The sequence below is a fragment of the Maniola jurtina genome, chromosome 2, assembly GCF_905333055.1.
Source record: "Maniola jurtina chromosome 2, ilManJurt1.1, whole genome shotgun sequence".
In the NCBI taxonomy this organism is placed as follows: domain Eukaryota; kingdom Metazoa; phylum Arthropoda; class Insecta; order Lepidoptera; family Nymphalidae; genus Maniola; species Maniola jurtina.
The window spans coordinates 7,760,737-7,784,056 of NC_060030.1; the positions used below are offsets into that span (position 1 = coordinate 7,760,737).

At 36.2% G+C, this 23,320-nt stretch overlaps 1 protein-coding gene across 3 annotated transcripts; it reads left to right on the top strand.

The window, feature by feature from the left end:
• Nucleotides 1–954: 954 nt before the first annotated feature.
• LOC123871867 (long-chain-fatty-acid--CoA ligase ACSBG2-like) lies at nt 955–22,972 on the top strand. Of its 3 annotated transcripts, none has more exons than XM_045915873.1 (16): nt 955–1,089; nt 8,436–8,532; nt 9,807–10,011; nt 10,417–10,551; nt 10,796–10,997; nt 11,392–11,493; nt 13,449–13,598; nt 16,154–16,263; nt 17,048–17,188; nt 17,690–17,755; nt 19,125–19,343; nt 19,715–19,949; nt 20,622–20,762; nt 21,193–21,318; nt 21,772–21,892; nt 22,224–22,972. In XM_045915873.1, exons 1-16 carry the CDS (start codon nt 1,057–1,059, stop codon nt 22,298–22,300), a joined length of 2,160 nt encoding a protein of 719 aa, XP_045771829.1. In that variant the 5' UTR covers nt 955–1,056; the 3' UTR covers nt 22,301–22,972. The 3 variants fall into 3 exon arrangements, with proteins under 3 accessions (XP_045771829.1, XP_045771837.1, XP_045771847.1); XM_045915891.1 differs by lacking the exon at nt 955–1,089 and adding an exon at nt 2,539–2,686; XM_045915881.1 differs by lacking the exon at nt 17,690–17,755.
• Nucleotides 22,973–23,320: the final 348 nt, after the last annotated feature.

Consider the following 23,320-nt stretch of genomic DNA (forward strand, 5'->3'; position numbering starts at 1 on the left):
TATGAATTGCTGGCGCAGTCTACAAATATCTTCATAGTAGATTTATTTATAGGTAAATTCTACCTAGGTAGGTAGTTCTAATTTTAAAGTAGGGCCTAATTTTAGCTTTGCTAGTTTCTTAAATACGCAGAATCTACCTATTTCGCGTTTTAGTGCGTAGGTAGTACTGATGAATTTTGTTCTTCCGCCTACGAGGACAATGGACATTGCAATATGGATTTATGTGAACATAATTAATACTAACATTATTTAGGTACTAGAGAATCAAGGTTAAAACTTTGGAACTAATAAATCTAGTTAAGACTAACAATTAAGACTAGTGAACAAATAAAACATTTATAACCAAGAAAAGATATTCAAGAACTTCAGTAGTAGTAGTAACAGAAGTAGCCAAGCTCGGGTCACATAACTAGGAAAGCATACCTAGGCAGGGTCAAGTGCGAGTCCTACCTACCTACCTGCGGTACCTACGGAGTCCGTATAGGTACCTACTATCGTGGAAGAAATAGTTACCACTTTTTAGTCTTTTAGGATGCCGTACCCGCGGGGTGCCACCGGGGCCCCAATTACTAAGAGTTAAGACTCCAGTGTCAGTCCGTCCGTCTGCCGGTTGGCTGTATATGTATGATTTTTAGAATCCTGGCAGACATTTTTTTTATAGCGGCAATAAAAATACATTCTGTAAAAATTTCAACTCTACCTTTTACGGTTCCCGAGATAAGTCAACTGACAGACAGACGGACGAACGGACGGATTAGCGGAAGCTTAGTAATAGGGTTCCGTTGGCACCTTTCGGGTATGGAACCCTAAAAATAATGGATTTTATTGCATTAATAAATTCATAAGATTAGATTAAATGCATTAACTTATAAATTTATTATAGGATAAAATTTAAAGTAATGCGTCAATAATCAGCTACTGATAATGCAAAGCGAGTTAGTTTATCAGTGTAAGTACACGGTTCAGTGCTTCGGTGGAACACGCCGTGAACGCAGACGAAGTGTACTCGGCCTTTTGCGTGGTCGTCTCTAGTTTGTGCTGCCGCGAAACCGTGCCATGGACGTGGGGAATGGGCAGAAACACGTTACGGTATGTGGTGGATCAAACTTCCCCCTGAAAAAGTTAACTATACTTATCGGTTATTTTTTCTTCATTATAATATACCTATATTATCCTTTTACTTGTATAGAATGTACAGTCTTTACTCACGTATATAGTCGATAGCCCGCCTACTTTCGAACCCATTCCCATACCTATACGTCCTGTAAGGACTAAAAAATTGTCACCTGCTGAATATTAATTTTTCACGAAAACTCTATCGGATGAAAGGTCTCATTTACCTTTCATTCTACATTTAGCTCAGTTTCATTTTTCTCTTTTTTTATTACGAGTAGGTAGGTACACAATTAATGTTTACCTAGGTAGTTGACCCATCCCTGCTTGGCCCGGGAAGGCTTACATATTCCATGGATAATTTTTATTACAATATGTACGTGGTGTGATTAGGTATACTTATTACAATTATAATACCTAAGTGGTTCATTAAAAACCTGTAATAAATTGTGCTGTGTTTAGTTACTTAGGTACCAATTTTTTTACCGAATAAAACCTGCCCCTAATAGGGAAGGAATGAAAATGTGCATATTTTATGTAGGTAAGTACTTTTTGCTATGCTAAGTAGGTATTAATCCCTATTGTTTGTCGGGATAAAAACTATCCTATATTAACCCGAAGTATTAGTATTATCATCATATGACGAGTTGCGTTCAAATCCGTTCAGTAGTTTTAGCGTAAAGCGTGCACAGACAGTCAACCATTAAATAAAGTACTTACTGTTTGCGGATCTATATCGATAGTTATTGTCTGCTTCCTTCGATTAAAATTTTCAAACAAAATAATATACTCAATTAATGTACAGAAATCGTCCAGTTACGCAAAGAGTATGTAATCACTACGTATAGATAATGCCCACGACTTCCGACCGCGTAGATTTACCTACGCGTACGTTTTAAAAATCCCGTGAGAACTTGATTTTCGGGGGATAAAATTAACTTGTGTCCGTCTCTGGGATTCAAGCTATCTCCTCTCCCAAATACGCATAATCTTTACAGATTAGTCAGATTTTGATGATTTTTTTAATGGACAGGGTACGTTATCCAGCCTATAACATGTTTATAGGCTATATAACTTCAAGGTATACGTCGAGGTATTCGAGGTACACCTTATTTACCAGAATCTAATGAGTACTTAGTTTGGCAATTGTAAGGGAATTAATAAACCGACAAACATAACACTCAATAGTCTGCTAATAAACTCCCCCGTCCGTACGGAAAAACGTACTTATGGAGGAAAAACATGAAACGCGCTGAGAATGCTCACGTTCAGCTGGTCTGCTAATCCTGAACTTTACACTGTAGAGTCATAGTGGTGTGATAGGGCAAGTCGCCAGTTGGCTGGCGCACTCGTGCCATCGCGGTCGTTATTTTCTTAACAAAATATAATTTTCCTATTCACCTTGAAGCCCCGGGTTCAATTAAATACTTATTACATGAAGTATATATTTTCCGCATTAAAAAATAAATGTTCACTACGTTTTATATAACAAAATATGTTGTGTACTATAATATTGTGATAGTGCCAATTATTTAGAAAATACATTGAAGATTCTTTGGCTAGTTACTTATCGGTAAGATATTGTTTTCATAAAAAGCGTTTTAGTTACCTAGTAAATTTCTCATACCTACGTTAGGTATATATTATGTGCAGTGTACAAAAATAACGATAGGTATAACGATACCTATCTACTAATTAATGTTGACGAAGCATAAAACGTTATTAAAATTTATAATCACTAAGTAGGTACGAATCTATAATGTAATTATTTGCTTTAATTAAGTAATTGAATCCAACGAAAGTCACGAATTGAGTAATTTTAATGAATTTGTGCTCTACAAGCAAACAAATAATTTTTATTTCAATTGTATCATTCATTGCCAGACTATTATTTGTTTTTTTTGTTGATCAGATGAAGTTGCTAAGTGATTTATATTTATTGTTTAAGTAGGTAATTATATTTAATAATAATTATTAGATACTTGCCTACCTAAATATTATTTAATCTATTTGCTATAATATTTTTTACTTGCCTGAAAATTCCGTCAAAATCTGTTTAACCCTTTCCAAGATCAAAACCCGTACAAATAGATGGTGCGGAAAAGATAGTGTTTGGTTTTTGTTTATTATTTACGTTAAAATAACAGACAGACATAATAACTTTATGTCTTTACTAGATTGCTGTTATTGCATTGCCTGGCCAGTTTTCCTTACTATTTTGGTCGAGACTCAAATCAAGCGGTAGATATCGTAAACGCACGCGACTCTTTACTTACGTCACTAGCTCGAACCATACTCGTAGATACCTGTGATAAACCCGTTACACCCGTTATCTGACCGCATTTGCCGAATTTTACTCATTACTTAGTATGTTTATATTTTTTTAGGTATATACGAGTATTATGTAACTTGTAATTAATAAACAAGATACTTATTGTTCTTCGTTATTTTTTGTGCTAGGTAAGTTGTTTAATAGGATTTGTAACTAGGTATTATAGGTGTGTCAGCTGTTTCATAATTATTTATTTATACCTATGCACCGGCACATTATATATCGTATACATATTTATAATGTACTGGTACTAGTATGTACATAATATATTTTGTAACAGAAATTAAAACACGTATTTACGAAGTAGCACAATTTATTGAAATCTGTCCCAAAGATATTCGTAATTATAAAACTTCAGATAAGTAGGATATCCACTGAATAAACCTAACTCAAACAAAAACATTTCATGTGAAAAATAAGGGTCAGTTCCTATCAAAAAGTTTCGGCCATTAAAAGTACTGATACCAAAAATTATGGCCAGTTCTTTGCTCTCTGTAAATGTCTGTAACTAACTGTCTGACTGACACACTGCGGTCTGCGACTGTCTGACCATGGTCTGTCCGACCGCGACAGTCGCAGTCTTGCTTGATTTATGAAATAGATACTTCAATGCAACAAGTTACTTCAGCTGCCTACTTCAGGAAAACGCTAAGGAAAATGATGCGAAATTAGTACACAAAATAATCATTGTTTTTGTCTATAAACTTTAATAGGTAGCTACCTATTTAATTTTTTTTAAATAACTAGGTACGTGTAAGTAATACGGAACTATTTACTTATCTGCTTTTAATTTTTCTTTTGTAATTTTTGTGGTGTGCACGGTGCGCATAAAATAAATAAAGAATACCTATAGGTAGGTGGGTAGGTAGGTACCTATTACATGATTCAGTAAAAAACTTTTTTCTCCTGTAAAATAAAGTAATATTTAAATAATAACTGCTACAACGATTTCTGTAGGTACATTAATAATTTATTAAGTACGTATTTTATTTTAGTACGCGACAGATCGAGATGGCAATCGAGATGGGGACGTCCCGCACATAGATATACTCACACATTTTTAACCCCCGACCCAAAATGAGGGGTGTTATAAGTTTGACGTGTGTATCTGTGTATCTGTCTGTGTCATCGTAGCTCCTAAACTAATGAACCGATTTTAATTTAGTTTTTTTGGTTTGAAAGTCGGCTTGATCGAGAGTGTTCTTAGCTATAATCCAAGGAAATCGGTTCAGCCGTTTGAAAGTTATCAGCTCTTTTGTAGTCACTTGTCGGTGGTGTTATAAATTTTTTATTTACACTTGTTCGAATATGTAACTAGATACATCTACTATGACACGGTTAAGTTTTTTACACATGCAACGTTCTCCAGATTCTATTAGTTAAGGTGCATATACGGGTCCGCCCGCGAAATTCAAATTTAATTTGGTTTTCGCAATTTGTAAACTAAAACGACAAAGTAGGCGGCATTCTAATAGCACCAATGGCAGTATCGTCTCCACAGATTTCTCACAGAACTCTAATAGCTTAGTAAAAAGTAGACTTTTAACCATAATAATTATTATGTTATAATATAATATTATAATACGTTAAGTATATAATATATTATTATGATATAATATTAATTATTGTTATAATGTAATTTTAAATCCAAAGTTAAGCAGACATCCTTCTATGTATTGAATTTTACTTGATTTTGATGATTGATGTCGAAACTACTTTTTTATAGCCCTATGCGTGTACCTAATAATACATAACAGCATCATTTGAAATAATTGCACATGTGTTGCAGAGCTAATAACATAATTTGCAAATTGCAGTTATGTAATGTTCTCTAGTACAGACAGACAGCAGTTTAAGAGTTGGAACTATAGTTTGTTTTTTAGGAAAACACAATAATTAAGTTGTGGTAAGGATGTTCGAGTAATAACTAATGTGAGATCGACAGTCATGGGCTAATATAATTTGTCATCTTTATCATTGTCATAAAAAAACGTGACAAGTGCGAGTTGAACTTGAGTGGACAGTTTCGTAAGATTAATATTTTAGATTCAGTAGTTTCCGAGATACGAGGGCAATAGTGAGTTTTCAACTTTAAATAACATTAAAAATATTTATTTTTAAATTATCAAAATTATATTTGAGACACGCACAAAAAAACCCTTTTATTTCATACTAGCTGATGCCCGCAGCTTCGCCCGCGTGGATTGGTCAGATCCCCTGCAGCATCAGGATTGAGGAGTTGGACTCCAAATTTTTTATGAAACAATGTCGCAAAGTTCCTCTATCGATTAAAAAAGAAATGACGCAAATCGGTTCAGAAATCTCGGAGATTTCGGTGTACATAGGTAGAAAAACACAACTCCCTTTTTAAAAGTCGGTTAAAAAAGTAGCCTATTTTACGCCCTGGTTAATCCTCTACTTACCTGTGAAAGTCCCGTCAAAATCGGTTCAGCCGTTCCAAAGATTAGCCTTTTCAAACAGACAGACAGACAGACAGACAGACTGACAGACAAAAATTTTAAAAACGTGTGATTCAGTTATGGTATCGTTCAAATAACCATATGAGCTTAATATGAGGTAGTTATTTCGAAATTACAGACAGACACTCCAATTTTATTTATTAGTATAGATGTCACACGGTATGCAAAACTTTTCAATTTCATAATCTGCCCCCTCCCAAAATGGGCAAACTGACGATTCAAAATTCATTAAGCCCATGTTTGGATCGCAAAAATTAATGTACATGTACCTACATGCCAAACAACTTAACTGATCCAGTAGATTCGTAGGACAACTGTGACAGACGAATAGACAGACAGAGGGTCAGCGGAGACTTATTAGCGTAATAGGGTCCCGTAACCCGTTGGCATCCTTCGGGTACGCACCCCAGAAAAACATACTCGTACCATACATACAAACTTACCTACCAACTAGAAATCTTAACACAGACCGACAGACCTAGACGAAATCGTAATTTACTAGGTAGTAATAAAAATAACTCAACAATAATCACATGGATAAAACACGGTTTGATCCATATGATTATTATTGTTGAGCTATACAAAATCATAAATATTAATTTAAATAAAACAGATTCTACACCTTGGCAGACGTTAAGCCTAGTAGGGGGTTATTATATCATATTATTATTATTATCTTATCTTTGACTTCTTATATATTATTTAAATTAACCTCATTATAAGTCATTGATTAATTCTTATCTTAATCCTGATCCTTATCAAATAAACATATAAGGAAAAGGAGGGTCATACCTGTATGAAAATCATGGAAATTGACGATAGCAGCCTCATTTCATTTAGGTAAACCTCAGATCTTGAGAGAGATGGAGAAGTGCTACGAAGTATGGACAGTGGTTCACCACTACACAAAAGCCTATTTATTCCCAAGGTTTTATTTTACCACTGTCGGCGTGATTAATATTATGTATATTATATACCTACCCATGCCAAGCTAAAGTTTTTTTTTAGTACTAATATAACTAGTTTCTGAGCTAAGCCGTGGACAGATAGACGGACGTATAGACAGACATGGCGAAACTATAGGGGTTCTTCTTTTAGGAGTTTTTCTTTAACTATTTCCATTTCTGTCGATACCTAGATAAGTATAGGTATAACTAACTTGATTTTACCGGTTGTCTACGTTTTGTTTGCATGATAATGAAATTCATTTTTAACCTACTCAGGTACCTACGAAGCTATTATTATCATCACGCCACTTTTGTGAAAAGATGTAGGTATCGCTTGTATAGGTACCTAAGTAGGTATAACTACGTAGTTAAATCATAATAATATTATGAAAATATAAAAAAAATACACTATTCATAACATAAATATTTTATTTATGCACTTTTATTCTGTCATGTCTGTTTTATTTAAAAAAATACATAAATATAAAAGAAATAAATATAAATGTATGTCGCAACGAAATGGCACTAACCGAGAGTTATAGGCCATATCCCTCAGGGATATGGCTATATAGGACAAGAATCTTAATTTATTTAGATAGATATAGTAGGTACGCGACAGGTCTTCAGGGCGTCCTCCCCACCCCGTTTGCCATCTCGATCTGATAATAACTCAAGAATTTAGTTAAAATATTACGAAAGATACGAGAAATTAAATCTAAATAAGTTGTAGTTTCATAATTTTCATATAACTACATACAACAATAAGCACCAGCTGGTCAGGTGCGAGTCAAAACCGTAGAGGCAAGTATGCCATGTACCTACTCGTAAATACTGGGGCTCCTCTGCTCTTTTCAGTTGATTCGATCAAACTGTAATAAGCACCAGCTGGTCAAACCGTAGAGGCTTGTAGGCAATGTAAACACAGGGGCTCCTCTGTTCTTTTCAGTTGATCGGACACACTCTGAAATAAGCAGCAGCTGGTCAAGTGCGTGTCAAAATCGTAGAGGCTCGTAGTAGGCAACGTAAACACAGGGGCTCCTCTGCTCTTTTCAGTCGATTCGAACGAACTGTAATAACCACCAGCTGGTCAAGTGCGAGTCAAACAGTAAAGGCTCGTAGGCAATGCTTTTTTCAGTTGATTCTAACAAACTGAAGTAAGAACCAGCTTGGTCAAGCGCGACATAATATAATCGTAGAGGCCCGTACGCAATACAAACCGGGGCTCCTCTGCTCTTTTCAGTTGATTCGGACACACTGAAATAAGCACCAGCTGGTCAAATGCGTGTCAAAATCGTAGAGGCTCGTAGGCAATGCAAACACTGGTGCATCTCTTTTTAGAACTGATCCGAACTAACTGAAATAAGCACCAGTTGGCATAGACTACTTTTTATCCCGGAAAATCAAAGAGATCCCACGGGCACTAGCATCCTGTATCAGCTAGCATTAAAATAAATATTTAATATATCTAAGTATATTTTCATACTATCCCGATCTACCTATATTTTAAGTGCGGCATTAATTGAAAGAATAGACAAAGATTATTAAAATATTCCTTCGTTTCAGGACGCCTCTACTGTAATCGTGGAAAACGGCGAGGAAATTATCAACGTAAACAACATGCAAGTCCCAAACGGAATAAGCCATCAAAAATGGTTAAATGGTAGGTATTGAATGTAGGTTTAACTTATATCTTATATCCAAAGGCAAGCAACTAGGAAAAAAATTTAGCGAGAGCTTGATTTCTATACAAACCTTGTTCTAAGCAATATACTTATTTTGTTAAAAAGTCCCCATCGATCCGAGCTCAGCTAAAACATGGAGTCAAAGATCACTTAGGTACGTAAATATATCGGCAATGGCCACTTTTACATAAAAATACGAGTACCTACCTGTAATTGCTTAGGTACATATAATTTAAGTACCTACACTTTTAACAAAATTAGTCAGAATGCTTAATTTGGACGAAATTCCGTGTTAAGTTTTTTGGTCAAAACATTATGAAATTGTTTTGAATAATAACGAAAACCCTCCGTTAGATTAGTTTACACTAGCAATTTATGTTGGGGCAACATCCTGTGAGCACGCGAATGACATACCATACCCAAGCATAGGTAGGTTATTATTTACAAACTACCTGAGTAATACAGAGGTAATACCTTATTAATCATGCCATGCATTTGCATAAGTTTACTGCTAAGTACATAAATAAATCATCTGGTAATTTTGTTGTAACTTTATGATTGAGGAACCTGAACTTTGACTTCTAATTCACAGCATAAAAATATTGATTATCAAATCATACGATCACATAATAACCTCGTAATTGTTGGTACTTATAGTCAGTAAAGAGAAAAATATTAATAATGGCCTCAAGAACTATGGAGGCTATCTTTTAATAAGGTTAGGTAGGAAGTTGGAAGCCACCTAAAACACCCCACTATAAAGTATGACACTTACATTGCTAGTTTAGGTAATATCGATGGCTTAGTTCACAGTTATAATTAATAACTGTAACTGAATTGTCGGAATTACATGATATGACTAGCGCATACCTACTCGTAGGTAAACAGTAGATAAGCAATGACATCTAAGTATATATAGAAGTCATTGTAGATAAGTAGATAAATTCAATACAATTTAGCATCAGGTCGAGAGTTGTGACCTAATACTAAACTGTGCTAAAATGATCTACGAGTTTTGTGCTATCTAGTCATATCCGAACTTTAAAAAGCTCTCCACCAGGAGAGCTTTTTAAAGTTCGAATGTCTAGTTGATGTCTAGTTCACAATTATTGCATTGACTACTAAGTCAATGCAATAATTGTGAACTAGACATCAATATACCAAATAGTTTTCGCCTCTGACTGGTTCCCGAAATAGTATCCTAAAGGTCTAAGTACTGAGTACATCAAGATGGTAATATTTTTACTGCCAGGTCCAGATCAATTCATCCCAGCCGACAGTTACACATGCTGCACTCCCGGAGGTCACGTTAAAATTCGTATGGGTTCTCGTGGTGTTGCCGCGGAACCTCCTATATCGGTGCCGGGCCTCCTCAGCAGAACAGCCGCCCGGTACCCTGATGATATCGCATTTGCCACAAAGAAGTCCGATGGAAGGTGGCACAAAACGACTTACAAGTAAGTATACCTTCCTACTCACAAATAGGGTAGTGCCGAAAACACAAATCAAATTAGTAGGACTTTACTACTGAAACGAAAACTGATTTAATTTCAAAGGGGCTGAAATAAAAACAATATGTATGTATGTGGGTAGGTATGATGGCAGTACAGCGTTGCGGTAAATCACATTGTAAGGGCGCTACGCGGGTCAATTTGTATACAAGAAACTGAGGAGCTGTATGCAGTTAGTATATTTGGATTTCTGTGGCAGCACATCACTATACCTATATTGCGACTACATGAGCAGTAGCATGTGCTTTGCCGTGAACTCCTTCATACAGTTCAATGTAATTATTTATAAGGTACAACTTGTAGGACCATGTAGGTCTTGTAAAATGTAACCTTTACGTTTTGATCTTTCAGACAGTATCAGGAACGCGTCCGCACGTGTGCAAAGGGTTTTTTGAAAGTAGGCCTTGAGCGATATCACTCCGTGTGTATATTAGGTTTTAACTCAGAACAGTGGTACACTGCTGATCTAGCTGCGATACATGCTGGGTAAGTCATGGACATTTTATATTTTAAAAGACTATTATAATGCCTTCTCAGATAATGTTATTTTTAAGTACACATTCCCCACATTTTTTGGCAATAACATACCACACTTTTTTTGCAATTAACGGCAACAAAGAGTTCGGGTCGTTGTTCAAATATAAGATTTCAAACCATCATCCTCGCTAAGAATGTAGCAGGGTTGTTATACAAAAAGTTCTGCTCAAAAAATTTCTTACCTTTATTTTAGAGGATATGCTGCTGGTATTTACACAACAAATTCTGCGGAGGCTTGCTACTACTGCTTAGAGTCGTCCAGAGCCAATATCTGCGTCGTACAGGATAAGAAACAGCTGGACAAAATACTGTCGGTGCAAAGTCGGCTCAAGCATCTGAAAGCTATTGTACAGTGGGAGGGAGTCGTGAACACATCCATACCTGGAGTTTACAGTGTGAGAATACATCCATATTAATATTTTGGTATAGTCAGCTAAGCCAGCAGCGGCGCGAGATTCCATTTTGGTACCTCTCGGGCCCCCATTTTTCATGAGCACATCAAACTGCATGAATGCCATTCACCGCTTGATGGCGCGCGATTCCAACGCGCACGTCTTGCAATGTGAACCGCCTTCATACAGTTCCCAGCCTATATAGGTACCTATAGTGCGCGACAGGTTGAGATGGCAACAAGGGTGGGAACGCCCCGCACACCCGCACAGCCCCAACACTAACCCGCTGCGAGTGAGCGTGGTTGACGTAGGGTGTGCGGGGCGTCCCCCCGCTTTATACCCCGATTACCATCTCAACTTGTCGAGTACTATACATATTACTTAAATTTTCTTGCAGTGGGATCAAATAATGGCAATGGGCGCAAAGGAGCCGGACACACAACTCAACAACATCCTAAAATCCATCGCTGTCAATGAATGCTGCACGCTAGTCTATACGGTTGGTATCTTCTTTGGCTAAGCGTTATCCCATCCTGGTCCTCTTTCTAACATATTCAAGCCCATGTCTGTCCAGTCTTAAGCGTCCTATTGTTGACTCTATTGGCTCTCAATATCATATCCCTAATCATATCACGATGTCCAGCTATATCGTTAAGTGCTATAGCACTAAACGATTAGCGACTGCCCCGGCTTCGCACGGGTAGCTTATTAGAATTTTCGTAGGGATCTCTAATTTAAAAAAAATTATAGCCTATGGCACTGAGAAATGATGTACTAGGTACAAGTATAAATTAAAAATTTATAACACCCCCGACAAGTGAAGGTTACAGTAATAACTAGAAAAGAGCTGATAACTTTTAAACGGCTGAACCGATTTTCTTGGATTATAGCTAAGGACACTTGCTTGATAGCCACCTTTCAAACACAAAAAACTAAATTAAAATCCGTTCATTAGTTTAGGAGTACGATGCCACAAACAGATATTATGCCAAATTGAGATGCCAAAATAAGCATCGGATATTTTTTTTTAACAAATAGGTATAGGAAGGATGTCCAGATAGGTAGGTATATCTAATAGATAAAATTAAGTATTTGTAATACCTAAATAAATTGGATAAAGAGCTTTAACATAAAACCGCCAGTAACACGAATGCGTAGATAACCAAATGTACCTACGCGCATAGATAAAATCTTAAAATAGATGTCGGATTAGAGATAGGGATATTCATCGTAAATAATAATGAACTGTGTCACAAGAAATTTACAAGAAAAAAAATTAAAAATAAAAGGTTCGTTTACTTGTTAAATTCATTAGTCAATCAATTAGCAAAAATTAAGACTAAATAAGAAGACTATAATCATACATTAAAATTTTGCGATATTTCGAGCCGGATATGAACAAATTAATTCGCACTGAGTCAGTAGTCGTGTTTGTTTTTCCCCTGCAATTACGGTGTAACCAAAGACTTTCTGAAACCGATAACAGGCGTGCCATATCATATCAATTAGTAAGCATACCTTTTGTACAAACATTATTAATTATTTTTTAATTCCACAAGATTATCGTAAAATCTTCAAAATTGAAAAGAACACAATGCACTCAGTAATTCATATAATACACCTTGTTAATGCCACATAATATTATCTATTATCATAGCAGATTATAATCGTACGGACTGTTTCCATGCCATATTTACACTGAGACTTGAGCTCATTAATCTGCAATGATTTTATGTTCACGAACTGCATAACGACGTACTTTATTACCCATCATGTATATGAAGTTTGTTTTGGTCCTTCGGCCGGAACCATCCTATGGGCATATGGAGCGAACCACAGATCCTTTAGTGGAGTGAACTGTGGTCTGTGGCCCAGTGGTCAAAGGCGCTCCGGGCGTGATACTCACGGGAGACAGGTTCAAATCCTGCCGAGTCCGCAATTTTGATACATACGTATTTAAAATTATTTATGTCTGTGCTTAGTACTACTAATAATATAATATATTTTTTATTGATGGTTATATTACTTAGATATCTATTTATTAAGTTTAACCATCATTTAAATTATTATTTTGACAAATCATTTAAATATTATTTACCAAAAGATAAAATTACTTACTATAATATTCATCGATCTGCTGTCGTGCATAAAGTGTTAAGGCGATTTCAGACTAGGTAGCACTTTTTGCGCGTATTACGTTCGTTTGCGGTTTGACGTGCTGTATTTCGCACTTCAATAAATTAAAATCAATTTTAGCACAGTTTTAAGCTGTTTTGCTTGGAAGCGAGTTCCGATTTATACCCTATAGTCGGCTAAAAACGTCCAAATTAAAGAAATAAAAGTATTTTGATCAAAAGTGTAATTACGCCGTTTTGTTCGGCAACTCTTCTTAATCTTATTATATTGATGTACCTACCTAGGTAACAAAATGCCATTATTTGCATTCCCTTTCAGTCTGGTACAGTTGGACCACCGAAGGCCGTGATGTTATCGCACGACAACCTCACATGGGACGCGTATTCCATCAGCGAGAGAGTTGGAGACCTGCGACCGACCGTCGACGTTCTCATCTCCTACCTACCGCTTAGTCATGTGGCTGCTCAGGTAATCTTAATTTAATGTTTTTTTTTATCCAGATACAAGTTAGCCCTTGACCGCAATCTCACCTGCTGGTAAGTGATAGTGCAATCTGAGATGGAAGCGGGCTAACCTAAAAGGGGTACGACAGTTTTTATTAAATTCATACCCTATTGGTTTCTACACGGCATCGTACCGGCGGCACGGCTTTGCCGATACGGTGGCAACTAGCCACAGCTGAAGCCTCCCACCAGACCAGATCAAAGATTTAGAAATTACAAATTTCATTCCGGGAATCGATCCCGGGACCTCCCACTAATAAGGCCACAGCGCTTACCACAGCGCCAGGGATGTGGTCAATCTTAATTTAATGTTACAGTGGTGCTGATTCAGTTGTACAATACAAGCCTAAACTAAGTTAAATTGACACGTCTAAGAATAATGCTATCCCTTTCACACAATTCTGTGCGGCAAGGGATAGCATTACGGAAGCCATAAGGCATGTCATGGTACTTTATAGCACTACGTAGCATCCGCGCTAATTTATTATCTAGCGGCCGAGGTGCACCTTATATGAACGTCTAGTACGTTGGCAATACAAATAAGATACGCGCTGCTTTTCGTGAAATTTTCATTCGCGCGGATTTCGTCGTGTTCAAAGTTTAAACTAAAAAAAGAAAATATTAGTCGAAACTTATGTTATAGTATGTAATAGGATGTAATCATAATGGCTTGAACTTTCACTAGATTTACTCGTATATCCACTGTGTGACCTAAATCTGCACTTAAGTAACGCTTATGCGTATTTTCATACCGTGAAGTATATTGCAATGCACTCGTTCAGTAGGTTAACGGCGTTAGCGCCTCACACCATGCATAAAATGGAACATAGACATTAGGCACCATCTCAGCGGACGAGAGAATCGTTGAGAGAAAATCGAATTCAATACAAACTCCAATTGATCTCCACAGGGCGATAGATTGTATTAAATTTTATTAAAAAAAACCTACATCCACGCGAAGTTTATTGTCTAGTATCACAAACTGAATAGTTTTACAAATCTAATAGAATCCACAACAATGAAATTACGGGATTGAGCAAATGATTCCTAATATTTACGTAATTATGCAACTACCTTCCTAACCAGGCATTAAGTAAATGATAGAAGCGTTCATAGCGATTGACGTAGCATGGACGTAGCTAATTAAACACAATGCAATTATGCATTGTAGCTTCCTTGTGTTAAGTCCTTTCAGATTGTGGAATAATTTTGCAAATCAAATTGATGGACGACTCCATCATTCATTATCTTATCTAATCACTACCCATATTACAAATGAGAAAGTTTGTTTGTTGATTTGTCCTTTAATCACGCCGCAACGAAGCAACGGATCGATGTGATTTTTTCCATGGATATTATTAAAGATCTGGCACGTGACTTAAGTTACTTTTTATCACTAAAAATCAAAGAGTTTCCACGGTATTTTAATAGTCCAAATCCACGTAGACGAAGTCGCGGGCATCAGCTAGTTCTTCTACTACATAACATAGCATACTTAGTATAAAACGTATAGTCGCTTCCCGCCGTCTGTTCCTCTGTATAGCATTTGGTTTTCATCAATAGATAGAGCGATTCAAGATATTGTTTTATGCTAATTTGTTGAAATATGACGATAATTTATGAAGAAACCAAGCCGAATGAGAGCTTTCCCTGAAAATGATATCTTATTCTTTTGAAATGTAACAATTAACCACACTGACATCACATTAGTATCTACATTACACCCGTGCGAAGCCCGGGCGGGTGGCTAGTAATAAATACGTTTCTTGAATATGATTGATACCAAATATTATCAAATACTTCACTCGTCACGATCCTAATGCTTCCCATTATCTATGTGCCCCGTTAGCGATAACGACATGTTACAACCAATCGTATGTACGCGAATTGTCTTGACCTTTACATGGGCATCGTACGATGTACCTACCTACTTATCATTAATCAATATTATTGAAATCGTAATTTAAACCTTGCGTTAAATTGGAATACCTTCTGTTAGGTTCCGACCTAGTTCTGACGTAGGCATATAGTTACCTATGCTTCAAAATTATTCAATCATTGATACGCTCCTATTCATTAGGTACCTTAGTTTTTGTAGTTTACGCAACGATCGGTTAACTGTAATAAAAATATATAATTATAATATATGTAAGTATATATAATAGCAAAGATATCTACAGCAGTCTGTCGGAGGAATCGATGTGGTGAAATAAATTGAATTACTAAGTCTCTGCACATTATACAATAGTTTACATTTAAGAATTAGTTTTTTTTTAAATTGTAATTAATTCTAACTGTATCTACTGGGTATGCCCAAAATGAGCGCACGCGGGCGCTCATAACAAGGCGAATGTGCAAAGTCAATATTGATGTAGTCTTCCATAAAGGCTGTTGGGTAGGTTAATGTGCCAAAGAGTATGTAATGATTACATACTCTTTGGCACATTGGGTTTGCCTAATGTCGGTGTCCATTTCATGCAATTTAATATGAATTCTATAGCAGATACTAAGAATTTTCAGGTGGTGGACATTTACACAACTCTTAATAACGCTATCGCGGTTTACTTTGCTCAGCCCGATGCGTTGAAAGGCAGCCTGATTGATACCTTAAAGGAAGTAAGGCCTACTAGGTAAGTCCTAACTACAGCTGTTGTAAATTTGTTCAAATAGCTATTTATCATAAAATTTAAGGATGTCTGTTAAAACTTTCGGAATTTCAAAATCATGTACCTAACATTATGTAATCAGACTTAAATACTGCACTTAGTTTTATCAAAATCGGTTGGTCGTGAAAAATTACAACTAATCATGAATTTTGGCGGTTCAATTTTGGTTAAACAGGAAATTGAATAATTCTATGAAAAAAATACTAATACATAGTTATCTTATCTAAGCAGCATTTTCCAAAAATTCTATTTTTAATTACATGATAATACAATAAAATTATGGTCATGATTAATAATACAGTTGATGAACTTAGTGTGTCACTGGCATTGGCACCTATCTCATAATATCTTTCTATGTAACTGATAATCAAAATTAGTAATCGGTCATGAATCATTAACATAGGTAATACGAGTATGTACCTACCTACTGGTCCTATAATAAAAGTTGTGGACGACCCAACAAATATGATTAGATCAAAAAAGGTATGATTTGAATGTCTCAATAAAGGACTTGATGATAAAAATAATATACCTAAGTAATAAATCATCTTCAATAAATCGTCTTAATTGGAGCTGGTACTGGTATTATTTAAGACATGGCCTTGCCTGGCTACCTTCTCAAAAAGACACTGTCATAAGAATAATGGTGAACAGTTTTTAGAAAAGAGAGTCAAGACATAGGTATATCTCTGTTAACTTAAAGAAAAGTTCGTTTTCAATTACTCAAAGAACAAAATGTTTTTCGCAGGTTCTTGGCGGTGCCTCGAGTATGGGAGAAAATGTACGAGAAAATAATGGCCGTGGGCAAATCCAGCGGCTCCCTGAAACGATACATCGCCACGTGGGCCAAGGACAAAGGCACGGAACATCATTGCGCCAGAATCAATGGGTAAGAAATTGTTTGACTAATTACTAGCGTCAACCCTCGGCTGATTATACCTATAATATACCTAAATGACGGGAAAATATAAATCCCCTTAATGCCCTATCCCGTGGGAATTCCGAAAAACGTGGCCTTATTCCTTGTCTACATTATATAGAAAAACTGTGCAAAATATCAGCTTTTTAGACCCAAGAATTTGAGCTGGGCGTTGATGAATCAACCAGTGAATGAGGTAGGCAGGACTTCTCTTACTATGCCTAGCATATGTTGTAGACTTTTTTTTTGTAAATTCTTTTCGGCTCGCGTTCAACCTATTTCATGTTGATGGTACTATGTCAGAAACCTTCACACAAGTGCCACATACAAACAAGAACACAATTAGTACCTACCATCACCAACTAAGATTATTTTCAACTCAATCGGATGAACGATCCATGAACGCATAGAATACCAACACGTACAATATACCTGTAAGAAAGATGATTTAAATCTAATACGTTTCGTCAGAGCCCTGTCAGCTGGAATGACAGGTCTACCACTAGACTTCACGCTCATGGAAATGATTAAGTATTGGTATGTGATTAAATAAAGGTACTCCAGACTCCTGTTATTAGAATGTTAGAATAACAGGTACGGTACCCAGCAAGAAAGAATACAGATCGAACTTTAGAATGAGAATCGGTAGCTTCGACTTTGTAGAGCGTTGGCTTTGTCATATCTACCTATGTTCACTCATAGATAGGTACATTGAGGTTTTGTCGCCGTCTTGTCAGTTTCAACGAGAGACAACGCTCTACGAAACCAAAGCTGCAAATCATCTCTTTCGATATACCTACTATGTATGTATATCTTATAGTATCTTTCCTGCAGAGTACTGTAGTTAGTAGCCCTTTGCATGATCCCGATACTGGATAGATATGTATTGCTAATTTTTTTAATTATAATCTTCTGTTGCGAACTTATGAACTAAATAATTGTTAGGTACTAGTTTGTATTGTAGACCCATTTTAAAGTAACCAAATTATCAATCAAAATGCATGATGTTGTACTTATTCCTTTTTAGTTTATACCCTCCTTGTAATTGTGTTTAAATGTTACCTACGTAAAATAAATCTGCATTAATTAGATAGTTCATTTGCACTCAAGTTTTGAGATAGCATAGTTTATGTTTGGTTTTCATTCCGATATATCCAACACTAGCTGATCGGTTCGGCTTCGCTCGGGTGATATTTTATACACCTTTTGACGACCTTCCTGGCGGAGAGGTACGCGTTGTGGTCTTATTTGAGAGAGGTCCCGGGTTCGATTCCCGCCATGGGGTTTGGAATTTTGTAATTTCTAAATCTCAGGTCTGGTCTGGTGGGAGGCTTCGGCCGTGGCTAGTTACCACCCTACCGGCAAAGCCGTGCCACCAAACGATTTAGCGTTCCGATACGATGCCGTGTAGAAGCTAAAGGGGTTTGGGCTGCCATACCCCTTCCATCTTAGACTGCACCATCTCTTACTATCAGGTGAGATAGCAGTCGAAGGTGAACTTGTATCTAAATTAAAAATAGCTATGTTACTTCTGGATAAAGTAGCTTTCAAATAATGAGAATTATTAAAATAGATTACAAAGAAACCATTTCTCTTTATATTACCTATAAGTAGAATTTGTTTATATTCACACCTATTCCTCTGGTACCGAAATTAGGAGGCATTTATACTTAGCGATCAAAGTCAATAGTGGAAGAGTTTCAACCCATCAAAAGTGACTGTGATCTGCACTATGAAGTTTGGTGCTAGAGCAAAATAATGATTTTACCATCGATAGGTATATTTAAATAACTTCAATGAATTCCTTTTTAACCGACTTCAAAAAAGAGAAAGTTCTCAATTCGTCGGATTTTTTTTTTTTCAGTTGTTATGAGATGATTTTTAAATTATATTTTTTGAATGGCAGGCAATCAGGCACAACGTGCGGCTACAAGATGGCCAAGTCAATTGTGTTCAACAAGGTGCGAGTCAACCTCGGCCTCGACCGCTGCACTACGTTCGTCACCGCGGCCGCGCCTCTGTCGCCAGAGATCAAGAAATTCTTCCTCTCCCTGGACATCCCTATCATGGATGCCTTTGGTATGAGTGAAGCGGCCGGTGCTCACACTCTTAGCATATACCCCAAGTGAGTAGGTATATCACTGAACAAAGATTAACTAGGTATCGCAATAATGTTATAAAGGCGAAAGTTTGTATGTGTGTGTGTTTATTTGTTACTCTTTCGCGAAAAACTACTAGACGGATTTGGTTGACTACTAAATCCTATAATTTTTATTCATATCACTTATTTTAAAATTGCAAAAGGAAAGTATTGTTTTGCATCGACTAGATTGAGACAAAAATTGAATTATGTAGGTATAATCAGAAATGAAAGATTTTTATACGATACTTTTACAAGTGATTTAAGACTACCAACTCTACTACTGCAGGTTTGGAATGAATTTTCAAAACACAACACAGTTCGCGATTTGATATGTTTCTTTACATAAATTCCAGATTCAAATTGGATTGCTCTGGAGAAATTCTGGACGGTACGGAAACGAAGTTCGGTGGGTCGGCGAGTATCAACGGGCCTGGAGAGATTCTAATGCGAGGTCGCCATGTTTTCATGGGCTACCTTAGCGACGAACCGAAGACGAAGGAAGCCCTCGACGACGACGGCTGGTTGCACTCCGGAGACGTCGGCAGATTAGACAGCAACAACTTGCTTTATATCACCGGCAGAATAAAGGTGCTAATCTTTTGTATTTTAATTAATTAATTAATTCATTCAATTGCCAGTTTTTGTTCTCATGAATGGCGCATGATATCGAAATTTTATAGGATATAATTCATGTCAAACGGTTTTCAAGCCCTGACAAAAGTTAACATTCATCATCATCATCAACCCATCGCTGGCTCACTACTGAGGACAGCTCCTCTCAAAATGAGAAGGGTGTGACCATAGTCTACCACTCTGGCCAATGCCCAAGAACAATTATGGTGGTTTCCTAACGATGTTTTCCTTCGCCGTTAAAGTAAGTGATACTTAATTGCTTAATACGGTACGCACATAGCTCCGAATGTGAGAGATGCGTGCCTGGAATCGAACCCCAGACCCCCGAGTAAGAGACCGACGTCTTAAGCATTAGGCTATCACCGTTTTTTTTTAAAGTTAACAACTATTGATATCAGGGAAGTAAGCTTAACTATCATAATATATTTACGACACTTTAATCCCAGATAAACAAAATATTTACAATTTTTCCAATCATATAACTATATTATATTATGATAGTTTATTGCAAATTAATAATAATATGACCATATCTAAATAGCTGGATTATAGGTTAGAGTTAAATTATCAAGATTATTTGTATTAAATTATTTTATGATTTACGACTTTAATGTTTCCTCATTACAGGAGCTACTGATAACCGCTGGAGGAGAAAACATAGCACCCGTACTGATCGAACAGACCGTGCAATCTGAACTTCTGCACGTGGGATATGCCGTGCTGATAGGAGATCAACGAAAGTTTCTCTCCATTCTACTCACTCTGAAGGTTTGCATTACTTTAGACAAAAGAATATTAAAAAAGGATTAGCTATTTTATATGTTACTAATGATCTCCATATCCATTTATCAATGCGTAAATCTTGTGCAGGGGATGGATGCCACAATAGTGCAACGGGTAGGTTGTGATGTGCACAATCGACATTATTATTTATTTTCTGACTGTTCGCTCCCTAACCGTTGAACTATTGAAGCTCATTCTAATAATCAGTTCTGTCCGTGACATACATGATTTACCTAAATTGTTGTTCATAACTCATCAGTATTGGCTGGATGTGTGTGTTTTAATGTGTTACAGCGGAAAAGGGATCGAACTAAAACGTTTGGCACAATTCATAATACCATATTGTTATAGATGACAAAACATGTGGAGTGTGGACACTATAACTGGTTGCTTTATTGATTTCATTCCATTTTAGGCGAAAGTTGACCCCAGTACTGGCGACGCGCTCGACGAATTGGAACCAGAGACGAGAAAATGGGTGGCGAGCCTCGGAAGCAAAGCCACTACAATCAGTGAAATTATCAACAACAAAGATCCAGCAGTACGTAACCTCTCACTTTAAAATAACAATTTTAATTGTTTAATTATAATCAGCAAAAACTCGGTGCCATAAGAAAATTAGAAATGAAAGATGACTCTAAAAGACGTTTCCTTGATGGTGCTTCATTAATGTATCGATCTGCCATAAAAACATAATCATATTTTTTTTACAAAATTGTGGGTAATTAACAGATAGATAACATTAAATTAATATAAATTGTCAAAATTACATTGAAAAAAAATACGTCGAGTAATATTATTATTTCTTGATTTTATTTCTGCGAATTCCGTTCTAACCTTCGTCGTGGAATATACCTGTTTGCGACTACGAAGTGTTATTTCTCAAATATAAAGTTCGTATATAACACGTGGTCGTTATGTAGGTATTATGATGTCACTATATTATCGACAATCTGTATACTATAATTTTATAAAATCTGTATTGTATTCCCAGGTATACAAGGCAATAGAAGACGGCATAGCCCGTGCCAATAAACAAGCTATCTCTAACGCGCAAAAGATACAGAAGTTTGCAATTTTACCCGAGGACTTTTCTATGAATACTGGAGAATTAGGTGAGTTTGCGGCTGAGATTTGTAGAACGCATTTTGACTTTGCTCAGATTTAAGACATTGTTAAAACGAGACAGCGTTATACGGCTGTCATACATCTGTCTCGTTTTAAGTCTAAGCAAAGTCAAAGTGCTCTCTATAGATTTCAACCTGAGAGCTGGGATTGTTTTGTTATTTCTCAAAATAAATTATTCAATATCGAACTTCCTTTACGAAAACTATAAGAATTCGTACTAGTATTCGTACACATAAATATTATATTATCATATTGAGTTTTAACTTTTGAGATAGGACCCTATTGTCATTAAATTGATTTTTATTCGTTTTCTTACAGGACCAACACTGAAAATTAAGAGAAACGTCGTCTACGAGAAATACAAAAACATCATAGAAGGTTTCTACAAAGAGTAGTTTTACTTTTAGTTTGTATGTACTTAATTATATGGGAATGGGAGGGAACGAATAAGTTAAAAAATAACGTTATTGCTCAAATTAGCTGATAGTATAAACTTGTTGTGGTTGTATTAAACGTTAGGAGTTATTGTGATAGGACAGGCTTTTTGAATTATTGTTTAGTTTATACAAGCAGATTAAATCTGTTTATTTTTGTATGAACTTTGATCTACATGCTAGTAGCTTTATGCTGGTTTGGCATCCTTTCGCTATTGCGCAGGTGCATAATGTCTAAATCTTGTTTTTATAATACTTCTTCTCTGCCTATCTTATCTTCTAAACTAACATGAAAGTTGTAATAATCAAGTTCCGATTACCGTACTTAATGGGTTCGATCAATTTTAGTTATAGAGGTATCGGAATAATCTAGGAAAAATACAAGAAAAAACTGTTTAAAAAATGATTTTAAATTATAAGGAAGATCAAAGTGTGCTTTTCCGCTCGAAGTTTTTGTGAGAATGGGGTGTGATTGTAATGTCGATAGAGCATCGTCGTATTTCTTGCTCTTGTGCTCTTTAAATGCTTTAAAACAAATAAATTATTATTATTATATATTTTTATTTTTCGCGAATTAGAAAAACCGCGGGCCGTTCACTAAAACCGATGCTAAACTAGCTAAAAATGTGCAAATTTAAAAAAATGGTAAAACAGTAATGACTTCTGTAATACTGCATGTATTGAAGAGAAATAAAAACTAGTGAAAGAGTGAAGACACACGATTCGTTACGTTGGCGGTGCCGCTGCGTTATCCTACGTAGAAATAACTGTCACATTTTAACACACCAGTGTTCTCCATAGTATTGTGATTCGCTGAATTAATGGTCTGGATATTTTAGCCAATAATGAAAGAGCGTTAGCCAACCAGAAGTGATTGCGATCGTCACACTGTAGCTGTCAAACTTTGGTTCTAAGCCAATTCTGTTTGTTTCTGTCTTCTTTAGATCACAATTTTTATAGGTAAATAGTTATTATCTATAC

Coding starts and splice junctions, on each gene's coding strand:
- LOC123871867 (XM_045915873.1), top strand. CDS start 1,057: ATGGACGTGGGGAATGGGCAGAAACACGTTACG. Junction 19,950..20,621: donor ATATCACCGGCAGAATAAAG/GTGCTAATCTTT, acceptor TCCTCATTACAG/GAGCTACTGATAACCGCTGG. Junction 20,763..21,192: donor CCATTCTACTCACTCTGAAG/GTTTGCATTACT, acceptor ATTCCATTTTAG/GCGAAAGTTGACCCCAGTAC.